The sequence below is a fragment of the Acanthochromis polyacanthus genome, chromosome 1 (genome assembly GCF_021347895.1).
Source record: "Acanthochromis polyacanthus isolate Apoly-LR-REF ecotype Palm Island chromosome 1, KAUST_Apoly_ChrSc, whole genome shotgun sequence".
Lineage (NCBI taxonomy): Eukaryota > Metazoa > Chordata > Actinopteri > Pomacentridae > Acanthochromis > Acanthochromis polyacanthus.
In genome coordinates, this window is record NC_067113.1 from 19,295,768 (window position 1) to 19,312,055 (window position 16,288).

The following is a 16,288-nucleotide window of genomic DNA, read 5'->3' on the forward strand; positions in this document are numbered from 1 at the left end:
CGTACAAATCGTATCTGACAATGTGGACTGCTTCCTAAAATGACACCCAAAAGTGGAAAAAACTGAATTTGAACATTTGATTATTGAAACAAAGTTGAGCATTGATAGATTTCACTGAGGCACATACATTTTTGTGGTTTGTTTTTTAATGTTTGTGCTTGAATATAAATTTAGCCACCCCCCTCTTTTGGAGACACTTATGGAATACCTCTGGTTTTATTGTACTTTTAGTTTTCACACTTTTCATGTGATTTTTTCCCCCTCCATGTCCACAGAAAAGGGACGAGAATTTTAATGTTTTGTTAAAGATATCAAGGATGTGCCTTGGGTATGTCTTGCTGTATGTGTATGGTGTTCAGTGCTATTGTTTTGTTTACAATTCACTTGTTTACAATTTAGAATTGAAACTTACATGAGTTTGTCCAGTTTCATGTACATATTGATTTTTTTAATGTGTAACTGTATATACTTATAGTAAAATAGGCTGGCAAAAGCAATACTGTTGTGTTTCATAAACAGATTTGCTGGGGAAGGAAATTAATGCAACGTTTTATTAGTCATTCAAAAGGTCAGTGCAGCTGTGTAATCATTCACAAATGAAATGTTTGGGCCTTGAGTTATGCATTTTTAGAAGGTAATGCAGCAGAAACTGAACATTTGTTACAAAAATGAAGATTTAGTTTGCATTTGAGATGCAAAGAGCACTGAGATCTCAAAGCAGTTGTACACTTGGATAATTTCTTCTAGACGACGGCAGAAATTGTGCTGAAAAGTCCAACATTTAGAATGTCATAGTTGTGTCCTCTCCAGAACATTTCAGGAGGTCTTTGGTTTAGTGAAGTATGCAGAGTCCGCATCCTGCAAAAGGAAAGGAGAGCTTTCAACGCTGGTTTTACACTCTTGTAAATGAAATCAAGATCTTTTTTTGTTCGAGGGTGAAAACTGAATGTACATCGAATCTTGAGCAGCTTCGTGGTGATCATGAGCATGACCCTGACTTTGCTTTAATGCTTTTATTCTGAGAGGTTTTATAGGCTTTTTTGTCTTACAAGGATACACAACAGACTCTTCTGAAGCATAAGCATGTGACACCACAATGGCCGGTCGGTTGGAACATGACCTTTCTGCATGGCCCTCAGCTGTCACTGTCCAGCAGAGGCCACCAGACACTGGTCAGTCAGCCAGTCAGCACTGCAGGGAAACAGTCATGCTCACTGTCAAACCCCAGCCACCGCCTTCTCCTTGTTAGACTCAAGCAAGGTCAGAAGCAGCTGAGGCCCCCCAGCTGTTAAGAGACAGCTCTGCATAGCGTCTGCCTCCCTCGCCTTTATTCAAGTCTTTCAATGCGTTCACACAGTGAGAAGTCCCTGATCCCAGGTCTAACGCAGCAAAGTCAGCCCTGAAGAATGCAGCAGCAAGGCTAATCTCACAGAAAACACAAACTGGTACCATCAAAAAGGAGCACTTTCTGGTATGCTCTGTGTAAAGTGAAATTCAGCTGACACTATACCTGTACTTTCTCTGCTGTGACAAGTCAAAACATCTGCCGCAGCATTATATTAGCTGCAACAACTGGTGACCTGATATAAAACAGGAATCTGCACAAGGTAAGCTGAGATGAGGTACGTTTTAACTCTAGAATTCTGGACTGAGTTAAACAAGATTAATGTAAACCACCTACAATTCTACAATTTAGCTTTAATCCAAAGCGACGTACATCTGAGAGGAGATAAAACACAAGCAAGCATCTAGTCAGGAGAAAACAACCTGAATAAGAGACATAAAACAAGTTCAAGTGTGATAATAGGACTGTGATGTCTAAAGGCAGTGTGGATGTAGCACGATTTTTTTTTGTTAGTCTGTCAAGTACAAAGCTGTTCAGTGAAGAGCTGTATTTTAAAGACTGAGAGGAACTCTGCAGATCGAACAGAGTTTGGTAACTTGTTCCACCACCAGGTAAGAGGAGAAAAGTTGAGCTATGGACCGGCCCTGTTGTTGTGGCTGGATCAGTTGGTTGTTGGTTGGTTGAAAACCAGACGTGCTGCTGTGTTCTCGATCATCTGCAGAGCTTTGACCACGCATGCGTGGAAGTCGCAGTAGTCGATGCGTGACACTACGAGACCCTGTACCAAGAATTGTGCTGCATGTTCAGAAAGGGTCTGGTCTTCCTGATGTTGCACAGGGCGAATCGACACGACCGAGCAACAGAGGCCAGATGAGCCTTGAAGGTTAGCTGGTCATAGATCATGACACCAAAGTTTCTGGCAGACTTTGTAGGTTTGTGTTGATTCAAGCTGGATGTTGATTTCTTGTTGTGTAGAAGAACTGGCTGGGGTGATGAGGAGCTCAGTTTTGGAGAGTGAAGTCTCACAAGACTCACTGAAAAGTTGCATAATAGCATCAAAAAGTTCACATCAGAGACCCTATTCACTTGATGATTTGCCAGTCCTCATGCACTAACAGCACTAAAGCCTGAGTGTCAAGGATTGGGTATGAACCTTTGTGTTTTTGTAATTTACACAAACTAAGGGTGGTTCTTGCCTTCAACTGACTCATTAAAGCAAGTCAGCCCCAAATTATTCTCACATTATTCCAGGTATTTGATAAAAACACGTTGGCATTTAATTATCAATGCCCTAAACACTAGTAATATGACTAGTAATATAAGTTTTAGGTTGAGTTCGCCTTAAAAATAGCTCATGGAGATTATGTACCTACCAGACCAGCTTTGTAATTCTGCACCCTTTTCCTTCCCAACATGTTTGTGACAGACCAGGCAAACGTTGGAGCATACTGCCAGGCATAGTAAAACACAAGGAAGGGCTGCTGAGCAATCCACATTTCCTTGACACCGTTGGCAATTCCCACCAGCATTAAACGCACACAGCGGCTCGTTGGCATCTTGTGTTCTTGGTTACCAACTGTGGCCACGGGCTTATGTAACGGAAAGAAAACTGGTTACTGAAAAAAACAAAGCACTGAAAAAGTCATTATGTCACACATTAAACGAACCAACAACAAATGAGATGCATTACCTTGTTTAGCTCCTCGGTGAAGGAATTGCCGACAATCTGCGACTGCACCGGCCCTGGACACACTGTGCTGATGAGTATTCTTGGATAGTCGGTCAGCTCAGTTCGAAGGGAATTAAAGAAACCCTGAGGACAATACAGTCACAATGAGCAATCTGAGTTACACAAGTGGGACAGGTAATCACTTCTAAGGACATTTACTTTAAATTTATAACTAATGCAAAGCAAGAAGGAGATCTGATCCTCCCTTCAAGCTAGCATCAGTCGAATTAAATTAAAAACATTAGCAGTCCCTCAAAACCAAGTCCAATCTGAGGTCTCTTCACCTGAAGAGCATGTTTGCTGGCAGAGTATCCTGTTGCCAGGGGCGCCCCAGCGAGGCCGACCACGCTGCTGACGGACACAATGCTGCCGGTGCCTCGCTGCGTCATGTGAGGCAGCACCTGCTTGGTTATAGAGACCGTCCCCAGGAAGTTGAGCTCCATCAAGGCCTGGTACACATCAATGTTGGTCTCCAAGCACAGAGAGCGCTGGCTTCGGCCACCATTGTTAATTAGGACATCAATCTGAGAAGGCATGTAAAAGTAGACAGGATCCCTTAATAGGAAAATAAGTTTTAACTCTACTTTCCTTTAACCCTCGTGTTGTCCTGCGGGTCAAAATTGACCGTTTTAAAGTTTGAAAATGTGGAAAAAATATGTATTTTCACAGTGAAGCTTCCAATGTCCACATTTTCAACATTTTTGGGAAATCTTTGAACATTTTTTGGTGGGAAAATAAGAAATGTTAAAAATGTTGGTTGATTTTTTTTGTGAATGTTCTTTAAAAAAAATGCTACACGTTTTACTGATATATATATATAATCACTTTAGATATTTTTAGGATTTTTTTGAAAGATTTTTACTCATTTTTTTGAAAATACAAGAATTTTCTTGCCAAATTTGAGGGATTTTTTTAAAATAAAACTTTTAAAGGAAATTTTTAAGGAATTTTTAGAATTTTCTTCCTGAAGGTTCTGCAAATTTTCAGAAATTCGGGATTTTTTTGCTGAATTTTTGTTTTGTTTTTTTTCAGACAAGGAAACAACATTTTTTTGGTGCCCGTAACCGAGAACAACAGGAGGGTTAAATGAAAATGCATGGACAGAATACTTTGGCTTGTACATAATATAATGAAAATTATATGACTTGAATACAATGTCTTTCAAATAAGAAGTAAATATTGTGATTGAGTTGTTAATCATATAAAAATGTTCTTGTTGTAATGAAAGTAATGGTAAGAAAGCATTGAATTACAAAAGAGCAACAGCAGTGGCCTTACATGCCCAAAGTACTGGATCGCAGTTTTCGTTTTCTCCTTATGCGATGTCCTCTCCACCAAATCAAGTGGAAGTACAAGAATATCTCCATCCTTGAGGTCGGAGGACTCTTGAAGAATAAATGACAAAAATTATTCAGCGAGTCCCAACTGAGTGAATGAAAATGAAACTAGCTCAATGAATCCTACAGAAGCATATTGGTACTGTGTTAGCAGCAGGGGGAGTCCTGCAGAGTTGAAATTAAAGTGCTTGTGAATGTTAAGCAGGGCTTCATTTGGCTGCACCATTTGGATGGAGTACTTTGCAAAGGAAGAAAATTGTGCGTATTTTTTAAATTACTTTACCTAAACAGTGACGTTTCACTCTCTTTAACTCATCCTCACGGCGAGCAGAGAGGATCAGACGGGACCCACACTTTGCCAGCTGGTAGGCCAGCTCTTCTCCGATACCACTGGAGGCTCCGGTCACCCAAACCACCAGGCCTTTCAGCTTACTCTCTGGCTCACACACATCACAAAACACTTATTTGGCTACATTACTTGACTCATACAGAGTTAACAGCTGCAGAATATAGATACGGATGGCTGTCAATATCACCTCAATTATAGCAAAAACAGAGACTTTTTCACAGACAACAGTCTGAGAAGTCAGAGCAGGAAACATATTGGTGTAAATAATAAATTAGTCCTACATGCTTCATCTTCAGGGTCACACTCATGACTTACTGGGACACTTAAACCATCATTAATGTTATTAATGACACCTGTACTTTCCCTACTATGACACTGAAAAATGTCTGCTGTGAATAAGGCCTACTGAATCAGTTTAAATGCACATTGTCAAGAATTGTCTTAAAGAATAAGATTTTACATACAAAACATGTAAGGATAAAACCCAATGCACTCCTATTTGGGGTTGGTCAACTATCAGATTTGATATTCAGAAGTTTTCTTAAGTTTGGTATTGTTTTTTTTTTGTTTTGTTTTTTTAACTGACTCTCAATAAATGAAAATCATTTTAAAATGCACTGCTTTGGCTCATAACAGCCTACAGTGAAGCATAAATGTCGAAAAGTTGTGTTTTGATTTTTTTAAACAAAGTTCTGTATCGTTATTCCAAATGTGGGGACCAGGATTTTCGATCTGCTTGATCAGTAATAATCACTACCAGAGCTGGAAAACAATACCATTCCTTCACTATCTTCCAGCATATAAACTAGTCCAAACACATTAACAGGGTGTTAAAAATCCTACAATGTAATTATTTGCCCTCCTCTCACCTATAGCACAACAGACATAATTAATTCTTCAAAATGTTATCTGTGACATGTGTTTAAACGCAAAAAGAAAAGATCTGTCAGGGTTTTACATTTAACGCAGCCCTCTGTGCTGCCCTTGACAGTGAACACTTAACTAGAGCATGACCTTCATTTTATGACACATTATAATTCTACACAATATTCAATTCACAGCTACAGTTACTTTAAAAGTCCCTATCTCATTGTTAATTAACCTCTAAAAGTCACCTGTGAATCAAAGCTACAGTGGTGAAAAGTTTTTTGGCACCCGTAAAAAATTTACACAATCTCAAATATTATCATGAAATATTTGTGAAAAAAATCTTTCTTTGTGTTTTAAAAAGGTGTGGCTGCATTAGGCAGACACAAACAAATATAAATATGTTCTTTGTTTATTGTTTACAAGAAAAACTAACAAAACTAAATTCTTGACAGTGTCAATATGTCAGTTCTCAACATTGTCGGTATCAATGTCAACAAACAACAGAGAATGTGTTAAATATAAATAAACCATCACATCATTAATATGCAGTAGTCCTGTCATTAGCACACAGTAGAGCTCTAATCCTGGCTGAAATGTCCTCCACAAGCCTTTCACACTGTTGAGGTGAAATCTTGTCCCATTCATTTAATTCTTCTAAAATCTTTGGCTTACACTTTGAAACAGACCTTTTGATAATCCACCAGATTCTCAGTGGGGCTCATGTCCGAGGATTGAGCTGGCCACTCTAAGAATGGATACTGTGCTCCTGCAACCAAGTTCTACTGACCCTGGATGTGTTCAAGGAGCATTATCTTGTTGGAACATCCAGTTTTGACCTTGATGGGAACAGAGCACGTGCAGAAGGGAGCATGTGGGCTTGGAGAATGGCACAATACTTCATCAGAGTACAATGTGTCATGACACAGTGAGATGACCAACAGCAGCAGCACTCACACATAACCAAAGTATGATACTGCCTCCACTATGCTTGACAGTAGGTACTGTACATGCTGGAGATGATGCCTTGCTGGCCTTCTGCGTACACTCACATTAGCAGGAGGAAGATAACGCTGGAAACTGGACTCATCAGACCACAGAATCTTCCCCCAGCTTCTAGCTGTCAAGTTCTTGTGTGCTTTGGTCCAGGCTAACCTCTGTCTCTCATTGATCGGGGCCTTCTTAACAGCCTTGTAGGACCTTAAGCCATGATCTAGCGAAAAGTCGGCCACATAGAGTGCGGGTGGAATACTGGACACCAGTTTGGTTTGACCACTGCTGCTGAAGCTCCTGTGTTGTTATTTGGTGGATTTCTCTGCACAAGTGAATCAGGATGTAGTCATTTTTTGCTGAAGAAACCCTTGGACTGCGAGATCTTGGTTTGTCTTCCAAGCTGTTGGTTTGTCTGTATTTCTGCAGAGTGTATCCAGCTACTGAATGACTGCATCTACACTTCCTGGCTATCTGGTGGCAGCTGTACTAAGTTCTTCCTGGCTGAGAATCTGTATCTTCAGGTGTGTTTGCTGGTTCCTTATTTTGGCCATTTTCAAATGTGTTGGCTTTATATAGACATGCAGCACGGCAACAAAAATTGTGTCTTTTCATAAGTACCTTCATGCTACCGGCGACGTCTGACGTTACGGTGAGCGTATTGCGTCATTTCCTGTTTCAGCACTGTGTCGTGTTGTTAGCATGGCTTCTGCTTCTGCCTCTTCCTCTCCCTCTCTCTCCCTCTCCTGCTCAGTGTGCCACATGTTTAGTTATTCCTCTGCCTCCTTTAGTGATAACGATATGTGTAATAAGTGCAGCCTTTTTGTAGTTGTGGAGGCGAGGCTCTCCGAATTGGAATCGCGGCTCCGCACCATGGAAAATAACCCGCTAGCAGCTAGCCAGGCCCCCTTAGCCGGTGCGGACCGCAATAGCTTAGCTAGTGTAGCATCTGTTAGCCGTCCCTTAGCAGCGCCCGAACAGCCGGGTGGATGGGTGACAGTTCGTAGGAAAAACAGTCCTAAACTCAAGCCTGCTGTCCCGGCTCACCACAAACCGCTTCATGTTTCTAATCGTTTTTCCCCGCTCAGCGACACACCCGCTGAGAAACCAACTCTGATCATTGGCAGCTCCATAGTCAGAAACGTGAAGCTAGCGACACCAGCGACCATAGTTAAATGCCTCCCAGGGGCCAGAGCGGGCGACATAGAAGCAAATTTGAAACTGCTGGCTAAAGATAATCGTAAATATAGTAAGATTGTTATTCACGTCGGCGGTAACGACACCCGGTTACGCCAATCGGAGGTCACCAAAATTAGCGTGGCATCGGTGTGTACTTTCGCCAAAACCATGTCGGACTCTGTAGTTTTCTCTGGACCCTTGCCTGATCTGACCAGCGATGACATGTTTAGCCGCATGTCGTCGTTTCGCCGCTGGTTGTCTATGTGGTGTCCATCAAACGACGTGGGCTTTATTGATAATTGGAGCTCCTTTTGGGGAAAACCTGGTCTGATTAGGAGAGACGGCATCCATCCCACTTTGGCTGGTGCAGCTCTCATTTCTAGGAATATGGCTGATTTTATTAGTACTCCTAAAGCATGACAACCCAGAGTTAAGACCAGGATGCAGAGTTGTAGTCTTACACACCTCTCTGCAGTTTCCTCACAGCTGTCACCCTCCAGTAATTCAGTTAACTTTATTGAGACTGTGTCTGTCCCCCGACCACCAAAATTCAATAAATTACACAAATCAAAAATATACAAAAGAAATAGTAACCACAAAAATTTAATAAAAATTAATACCACTATTTCAACAGAACACAGAGACAGGAAAATTAAATGTGGTCTGTTAAATATTAGATCTCTCTCGTCTAAATCTCTGCTAGTAAATGAGTTGATAACTGATCACCAGATTGATTTGTTCTGTTTGACTGAAACCTGGTTGCAGCAGGAAGAATTTGTTAGCCTAAACGAATCAACTCCCCCTAGTCATATTAACTGTCATATTCCTCGAATCACAGGCCGAGGAGGAGGAGTAGCAGCAATCTACCATTCTAGTTTAAAATTGAACCAGAGGCCTAAACCTGATTACAGCTCATTTGAAAATCTCACTCTTAGTCTCTCTCATCCAAATTTGAAAGCTCAGAAACCAGTTTTATTTGTTGTTATATATCGTCCTCCTGCTCCTTATTCTGAGTTTTTATCTCAATTCTCAGACTTTTTATCTGAATTAGTGCTCAGTTCAGACAAAGTTATTATTGTGGGTGACTTTAACATTCATGTTGACATAGACAGCGACAGCCTTACAACAGCTTTTAATTCATTATTAGACTCAATTGGGTTTTCTCAACATGTAAATAAACCAACTCATAGTTTTAATCACACTCTTGACCTTGTCCTGACTTATGGCATAGAAATTGAAGAGTTAACAGTATTTCCCCAGAACCCTCTTCTTTCTGACCATTTTATGATAACATTTCAATTTAAAGTAAAGGATTGTTTAGCAGCTGAGAACAAATATCATTACAGTAGGTGTTTGTCTGACAATTCAGTATCTAAATTTAAGGAAATAATACCCTCACTGTTTACTTCAACAACATTTACTGATAAATCAGAAGGCAATTATTATTATTTTACCCCCACAGAAGTGGATTATTATGTTAATAATGCTTCAGCCTCACTGCGTACAACTCTTGATAGTGTTGCACCTGTAAAAAAGAAAGTTATATCTCAGAGAAGACTTGCTCCTTGGTATAATTCCCAGCTGCGGACTTTAAAGCAGGCATCCCGAAAGCTGGAAAGAAAGTGGTATTCCACTAATTCAGAGGAAGTGTATGTGGCTTGGAAAAATAGTCTAGTAATCTATAAAAAAGCTCTTCGTAATGCCAGGACAACTTATTATTCATCTTTAATAGATGAGAACAAGAACAACCCTAGGTTTCTCTTTAGCACTGTAGCCAGGCTGACAAAGAGTCAGAGCTCTGTTGAACCTTGTATTCCTTTAGCTTTAACCAGTAACAACTTCATGAGCTTCTTTACACATAAAATAGTTATGATTAGAGATAAAATTAATCTGGCCCTTCCTACAAATGTCACAGATGCTTTTGAATTGGCTGTTAGACCTGATGAATCTTTAGAATTCTTCACTCCTATATGTCTCTCTGAACTAATTTCAACAGTTTCTACATCCAAACCATCAACATGTCTTTTAGATCCTATCCCAACTAGACTCTTCAAGGAGATTTTACCTTTAATTAATTCTTCAATGTTAGATCTGATTAATCTCTCTCTAGTAACAGGCTATGTACCACAGGCTTTTAAGGTTGCTGTCATCAAACCTTTGCTTAAAAAGCCCACTTTAGATCCAGATGTGTTAGCTAACTATAGACCGATATCCAACCTACCATTTCTCTCTAAAATTCTGGAAAGAACAGTTGCAAATCAATTATGTGAACACTTACAAAGGAATAATTTGTTTGAAATGTTTCAGTCAGGCTTCAGAGTGCATCATAGCACAGAAACAGCTCTAGTGAAAGTTACTAATGACCTTCTCATAGCATCAGATAATGGACTAGTCTCTATACTTGTTTTGTTAGATCTTAGTGCAGCGTTTGACACAATCGACCACAACATTTTATTACAGCGTCTAGAACATTCAATTGGCATTAAAGGGACAGCACTGGACTGGTTTAAATCCTACTTATCAGATAGGTTCCAGTTTGTGCATGTCAACAATAACTCTTCTGAGCATACTAAAGTTAATCATGGAGTTCCTCAGGGTTCTGTCTTAGGACCGATACTTTTCACATTATACATGCTTCCTTTAGGCAATATTATTAGGAAGCATTGTATTAACTTCCATTGTTATGCAGATGACACACAATTGTATTTATCTATGAAGCCAGATGAAACTGATCAGTTAGCTAGACTGCAAGATTGTCTTAAGGACATTAAAACCTGGATGACTTTTAACTTCCTACTGCTAAATTCAGACAAAACTGAAGTCATTGTATTTGGCCCCAAACATCTTAGAAACTCGCTTTCAAAGCAAATAGTTACTCTGGATGGCATCACATTGGCCTCCAGTACTACTGTGAGGAATCTTGGAGTTATTTTTGACCAGGACATGTCCTTTAACTCACACATAAAGCAAGTCTGTAGGACTTCCTTTTTTCACCTGCGTAATATTGTAAAAATCAGGAACATTCTGTCTCAGAGTGATGCAGAAAAATTAGTTCATGCTTTTGTTACTTCCAGGCTTGACTATTGCAATTCCTTATTATCGGGTTGTCCAAATAGTTCTCTCAAACATCTACAGTTGATCCAAAACGCTGCTGCGAGAGTACTGACAGGAGTTAGCAAAAGAGATCATATTTCCCCTATACTTGCTTCTCTTCACTGGCTTCCTGTTAAATCCAGAATAGAATTTAAAATCCTTCTTCTGACATATAAAGCTCTTAATAACCAATCTCCATCATATCTTAAAGATCTGATAGTACCATATTATCCTAGCAGAACTCTTCGCTCTCAAGCTGCAGGCTTACTTGTTGTTCCTAGAATTTCTAAAAGTAGAATGGGAGGCAGAGCCTTCAGTTATCAGGCGCCTCTCCTGTGGAACCTGCTCCCAGTTTGGGTTCGGGAGGCAGACACCCTCTCTATTTTTAAGACCAGGCTTAAAACGTTCCTTTTTGACAAATCTTATAGTTGGGGCTGACTGGGTGACCCACAGGGGTTCGGCTTGTGTCTTCATTTGCACAGCTGACTCCTTCTTGGACGTCCCTTCGTTCTGCCTCTAGTCATGCTGCTATAGGCCTAGGCTGCTGGGGGACTTTTCTTGACGCACTGAGCCCTTCTCTATCTACCTTTACATTTAATATGTATACCGTTATTGCAGTACATTCACTCTGTTTCCCCCTGTGCTATTTCTCCGAGTGTCCCTGGTCCCAGAGCTGGATGCTTCAGATCTGCGGTTGATGTTCCACCGGCTGGTCCAGTCTCCACCATGTCCACTGTGGGATGCTGACCTTCCTCCAGCCCTCTGCTTCCAACTCCCTTTTTCCACCAGTCAACTCTGCATTGCCTTCACTATACTGTTATGCTAACTTACATACTGTTTGAATTTTACTGCTAGCTATATATGGAGTATGTTTAATGTCAGAGCCGTACATCATAAGAGTAAACTATGAGTCAGTTTTCAATGTTAGCTTATACTTTGTCTGTGTCACATATCCTGTCATGCATGTATCCAAATGTGTGTTGTGTTTTCCGTGCTTTCCCACCCCTCCCTCTTCTCCCATCCCTCCCCCTTGCCCTCTTCTGTCCTTCTCAACCCGCCCGGCCAGCAGGCAGATGGGTCCCCCCTATATAGAGCCGGGTTCTGCTCGAGGTTTCTTCCCTGTTAAAAGGGTGTTTTTCCTTGCCACTGTCGCCTTTGGGCTTGCTCTGGGGGTCAGGCATTTGGGTTCTGTAAAGCGTCTTGAGACGAGTTGACTGTAATTGACGCTATATAAATAAAATTGAATTGAATTGAATTGAATTGAATTAGTGGATCACTGGTACCACAATAGCCCAGTACTCAAAATTTCTAATGTATTTTTATGGAACCAATCAATTTTAAGTTTTTAATAGCGGTTTTTGGATTCGTTTAGTATTTTGGCTGTGACTGTACTAAAAGAAACTGCACTTGAAGATCTAAGAGTGATTCTTAATGCGATATTTCACAAATTCATGGGGCGTACGAAAACTTTCTTCCACCACTGTACATATTTAGAAGATATGTTCGTGAAAATAATACTTTCCTGCTAAAAATGGATTAGATGTGACTCTGCACTGTTGTCACCTTTCTCCCCATTCACCCCTCGACATTTGCTACAGCGAAGAAAACTACTCCACACAACACCATTAACAGTTATACTATTGGAGTAATTCAGCCAAGGTTTGTTACTGATGATTTGTTACTGTTTCCGTATATTTGTATGACTTTCTGGACTGCAATGTGAAGGTGGAAATGGTGTCTTCTTTATTTCTTATACGTCTTTATTTACTTCCAATATTAGAAAGAAAAAAACAAACGGATATGTTAAAATTATTTTTAAAAAAAACAAACAAACTTGGTTTTGATCAGAGGTGGTCTTTAAGATGAATAATTAAAGCTTTACTTCACACACAGCTTTGACAGACAGTCTGGTGCTGTCACTGGTGGATAATTGTGCATTTAATACTTTTATTTTTGTAACAGAGCTGTTGGATCTACGTTTATGAGTAGACTGAGCGAGAAGACTTTAAGTTCAAATTTTAAACATCTCACTTATTGATTTCTGCCTTTGAAGGGCTCACAGGAACACGTGAGACGTCTGAAGTTTGCTTACTGACCAGTAAAAGTCACAATGACAGGTTTTATTAGCTCACCTGGCCTTTGTCCGACCAGAGCTGCCCACAGCAGAGTGAAGTCTGCATCCGCCACCAGGAAACACACGAAGTGAACGAGAACACACAGCGCTGCAAAACAGCAGAGAGCAGATGCGATGCAGCAATCCATTTGTTAGAGAGCTACGAGCTGTAAAACTCACACACTTGTCTCAAAAGCTGCTGCAACAAAAACCGCAACAACATAAATCCCGTTGACAGTTATGAGGTCACTTCCTTTACGTCGTTTTCAAAATAAAGGCACCACAGCAACAGCATAGACTAAGATTTTCAGAAAAAACATAAACGAGGGAAAATAAATGTATTTTTCAACTTTTAGCTTTTGTAACTCATATATCTATCTACACGTAACCACTTTTTTGACAGAGAAAAAGGTAAAAAAAAAATTTATTATTCAAGATTGATTGATTCAAGATTCAAGACCTTTATTTATGACAAACACAATTATACATAGTATAATGTGCAGTAAAGGGCATTGTGCACCTGTTCCAAAAGGTTAAATTTAGCACAAATTTTTTTAGGCTGCTTGACTGGTGACAAATTGTCTACCACTAGTCAGGTGTGGCTTTAAAGGACAGTGATCAAATAATGTAACTAGAATATACACTGTCAGTCAAAAGTTTGGACACACTTTCTCATTCAGTGGTTTTTTATTTAATTATTTTATACACTGTAGATTAATACTGAAGATAGCAAAACTATAAAAGTATGGAATTATGTTGTAAACAAAAAAGTGTTCATCTTTAGCATTAATCTACATAGTAGAAAATAACACAAATAAATAAAAAAAAACATTTAATGAGAAGATGTGCCCAAACTTTTGACTGGTAGCATACATACATGTAGATGTGCTTGACATGTATTTACACGTGTAGAAAAAAAAAACCTTGTCTAAAGGGTCGTCCCACATGCCTTCTGGAAAACTCAAGTCAAGATTTAAAATGAGCTTTTTCCAACTTTTTCCAGCTTTCTCTTTACCACTCTCCCATGTAGCTTGTCCCTCCTTCAGAGGAGTCAAAGGTGTCTTGGTGGCCTCACTCACAAATCTATTTCTTGCATAGTCACTCAGTTTTTGAGGATGACTGTAACTCTGCTCCATGGAAAACTTGATGACTGAGAATTTCTTGATTCTTTGACATTATCTTTTCAATAATCCTTTTACAGAGTTGCTTGGACTGTTCTTCTGTCTTTATGGTGTAGTTATGGCCAGAAGTATTTATTCACCAGTGACTGGACATTCAAGTGTCTTTATACTACAGTTACTATGCGCCTTCTTGCACCAGTTGGCTAAACCTGTGTTGAATTAGGTGAGTTACTTTAAAGGGGAGAAATACTTATGCAATCATTTATTTTACATTACATATGTTCAGATTATTAGCATTACTTTGTAGAGCATATCCTGGTCCTGTTACTCTAAACCTCCTAATCATGTGTTGACAAGATGTTTCTCATCCACAGACTGTCTTTGCAAGCACCAACTTAGGCACAGTCAAGTGTTGGCTGAAGGAAAAGCATCCCGTGTTGTGGAGTCATGTTGAAAGTACTAGCACAGCAGAGGTCATCTCTAGAGGAAAAAAGGTTGTTAGACACATGGCTCAACTAGTCATGATTCCCCAATTTGATGCTAACTTCAATGACAAACTTGTGATTATGTGAGAAATTCAGATGTACCATATGAAGGTGTGGATGTTAAAATCACATGTTTCAGCACTTTAAATAACTACTCTTACCTCTGTACCGCATAACCTGTCATCCTACTGGTCACACCCAGGTTATATAACTCCAATCTTTTGACCTGCGAAGCCTTTTCCCATACAAACTACTGCACTGAGAAAAAAAGAGAACCACTGTGAGTAAAAAATTGATTTTCTAGCTTAACTTTGTTATTTTATTTAGTACATAGTTCACATTGATGCTTTCTCATGATTGTTTTGGATGTCTTTCATTTGTACGGCATTAGATTCTTTTGTATAAATACCTTGAAGAAAATGAAAATGCATGGATGAATTAACACAGTAAGGTCAAGTAATGTAGCCAAGTCCACTTCATTCATTTAATAATTTGCCATTGTTAGCATTTTGATTTGACCTGTAACTGCATGTATTTTGTCTTTTTGTATTTGTTTCATCCTTTATCTAGTGGAAAAACATCCATATATCCATCTACTTTACCAACATCACCTAACAAATAAATTGTTAGAATGGCTTTCTGTATCCTGTGTTTAAATGTGCACTCTACATCAGATGTTCTGTGAGCCAAGGCTGTCACCTTCAACGCAATTTTTTCATTGCCGTTTGAGTCAGATTGAACATTTATGGTGGAAAATGGATTCTCAAGCCCCTCCACAAAAAGATGAGCAATAGAAAAAAAGGCCTCAGTGAGAGAGGATGCCTCCAAAGTATCTACAAGACCATAAAACTGAACTTTATGACCAGCCCATTAAGAAGCTAGGAACGAGGGCAGAAGCTGTTTCAGAAAATTCTGGCTATTTTTTTTAAAGGGAGGCAGCACAGTTAAAAGGTATGGGTGGAGAAATAATTGGAAGAGTTGACCAGTTTGAACAGTTACACAGAGGGGGATTCAGAAGATGCCTCTAACTAGCCACTATACCATGAAAACAATGAAGCCTCTTGTGAGAAAACACAATCTGAAATACATTTATACAAATCAGCATCCACTCTAAATAGTAGAAAACCTTCCTAGTCTGTCCAAACATCATTGTCTTATCGCTACAGGCACTGTGTCTTTAGTGAGCATAAGAGACCTGCTCCAGTCCCCCCATACTCAGTATGGTTGGTCCAGAGTCCCAGCTTCAGAAATGGTCTCTTGTACTAGCAAATCTAGTCTCTGTCTCTTGCACACCCTACACTTCAGCATTGTTATTCCATGGACCTGGTTCTCATGTACTTTTAAGCTCCATTTTGGTAACCAAATTCGCCTCATTTCAACTAGTAAGCCAGCTGCTTTTCTCAAGCAGTGTCTCGAATGCTAACTCAATAGCATGCCAACCAAGTGCCACCAGTCTCTCCCTCCCTTGTGATGCTGCATATCCCATTGTTTCATTCTAAGGGCATAGCACAACTCAAACAACCAAAGGCCTTCACAGTCAGCGAGCTAAAGGCACCCTATTCTCATCAAATCCAATACAACCTCCACCCGTTGCTCTTCCTCAAGCTTCATTAGCCAGTTGACAGCCTTCTACTTTGCAAGTGATGTTGTTCCATACTCACATCAATCCATACCTCAGCA

At 39.8% G+C, this 16,288-nt stretch overlaps 1 protein-coding gene across 1 annotated transcript; it reads right to left on the reverse strand.

Moving 5' to 3' along the window:
• Positions 1–537: 537 nt before the first annotated feature.
• On the reverse strand, positions 538–13,258 carry dhrs7 (dehydrogenase/reductase (SDR family) member 7). Its single transcript, XM_022221789.2, has 7 exons — positions 13,022–13,258; positions 4,695–4,847; positions 4,353–4,459; positions 3,359–3,598; positions 3,036–3,158; positions 2,719–2,934; positions 538–858 (listed from the first exon to the last, which is right to left on the reverse strand). Exons 1-7 carry the CDS (start codon positions 13,149–13,151, stop codon positions 817–819), a joined length of 1,011 nt encoding a protein of 336 aa, XP_022077481.1. The 5' UTR covers positions 13,152–13,258; the 3' UTR covers positions 538–816.
• Between the last annotated feature and the right edge of the window lie 3,030 nt (positions 13,259–16,288).

Coding starts and splice junctions, on each gene's coding strand:
- dhrs7 (XM_022221789.2), bottom strand. CDS start 13,151: ATGGATTGCTGCATCGCATCTGCTCTCTGCTGTTTTGCAGCGCTGTGT. Junction 4,848..13,021: donor TCTGGTCGGACAAAGGCCAG/GTGAGCTAATAA, acceptor TGTGTGAGCCAG/AGAGTAAGCTGAAAGGCCTG. Junction 859..2,718: donor AGAATTACAAAGCTGGTCTG/GTAGGTACATAA, acceptor TTCCTTTTGCAG/GATGCGGACTCTGCATACTT.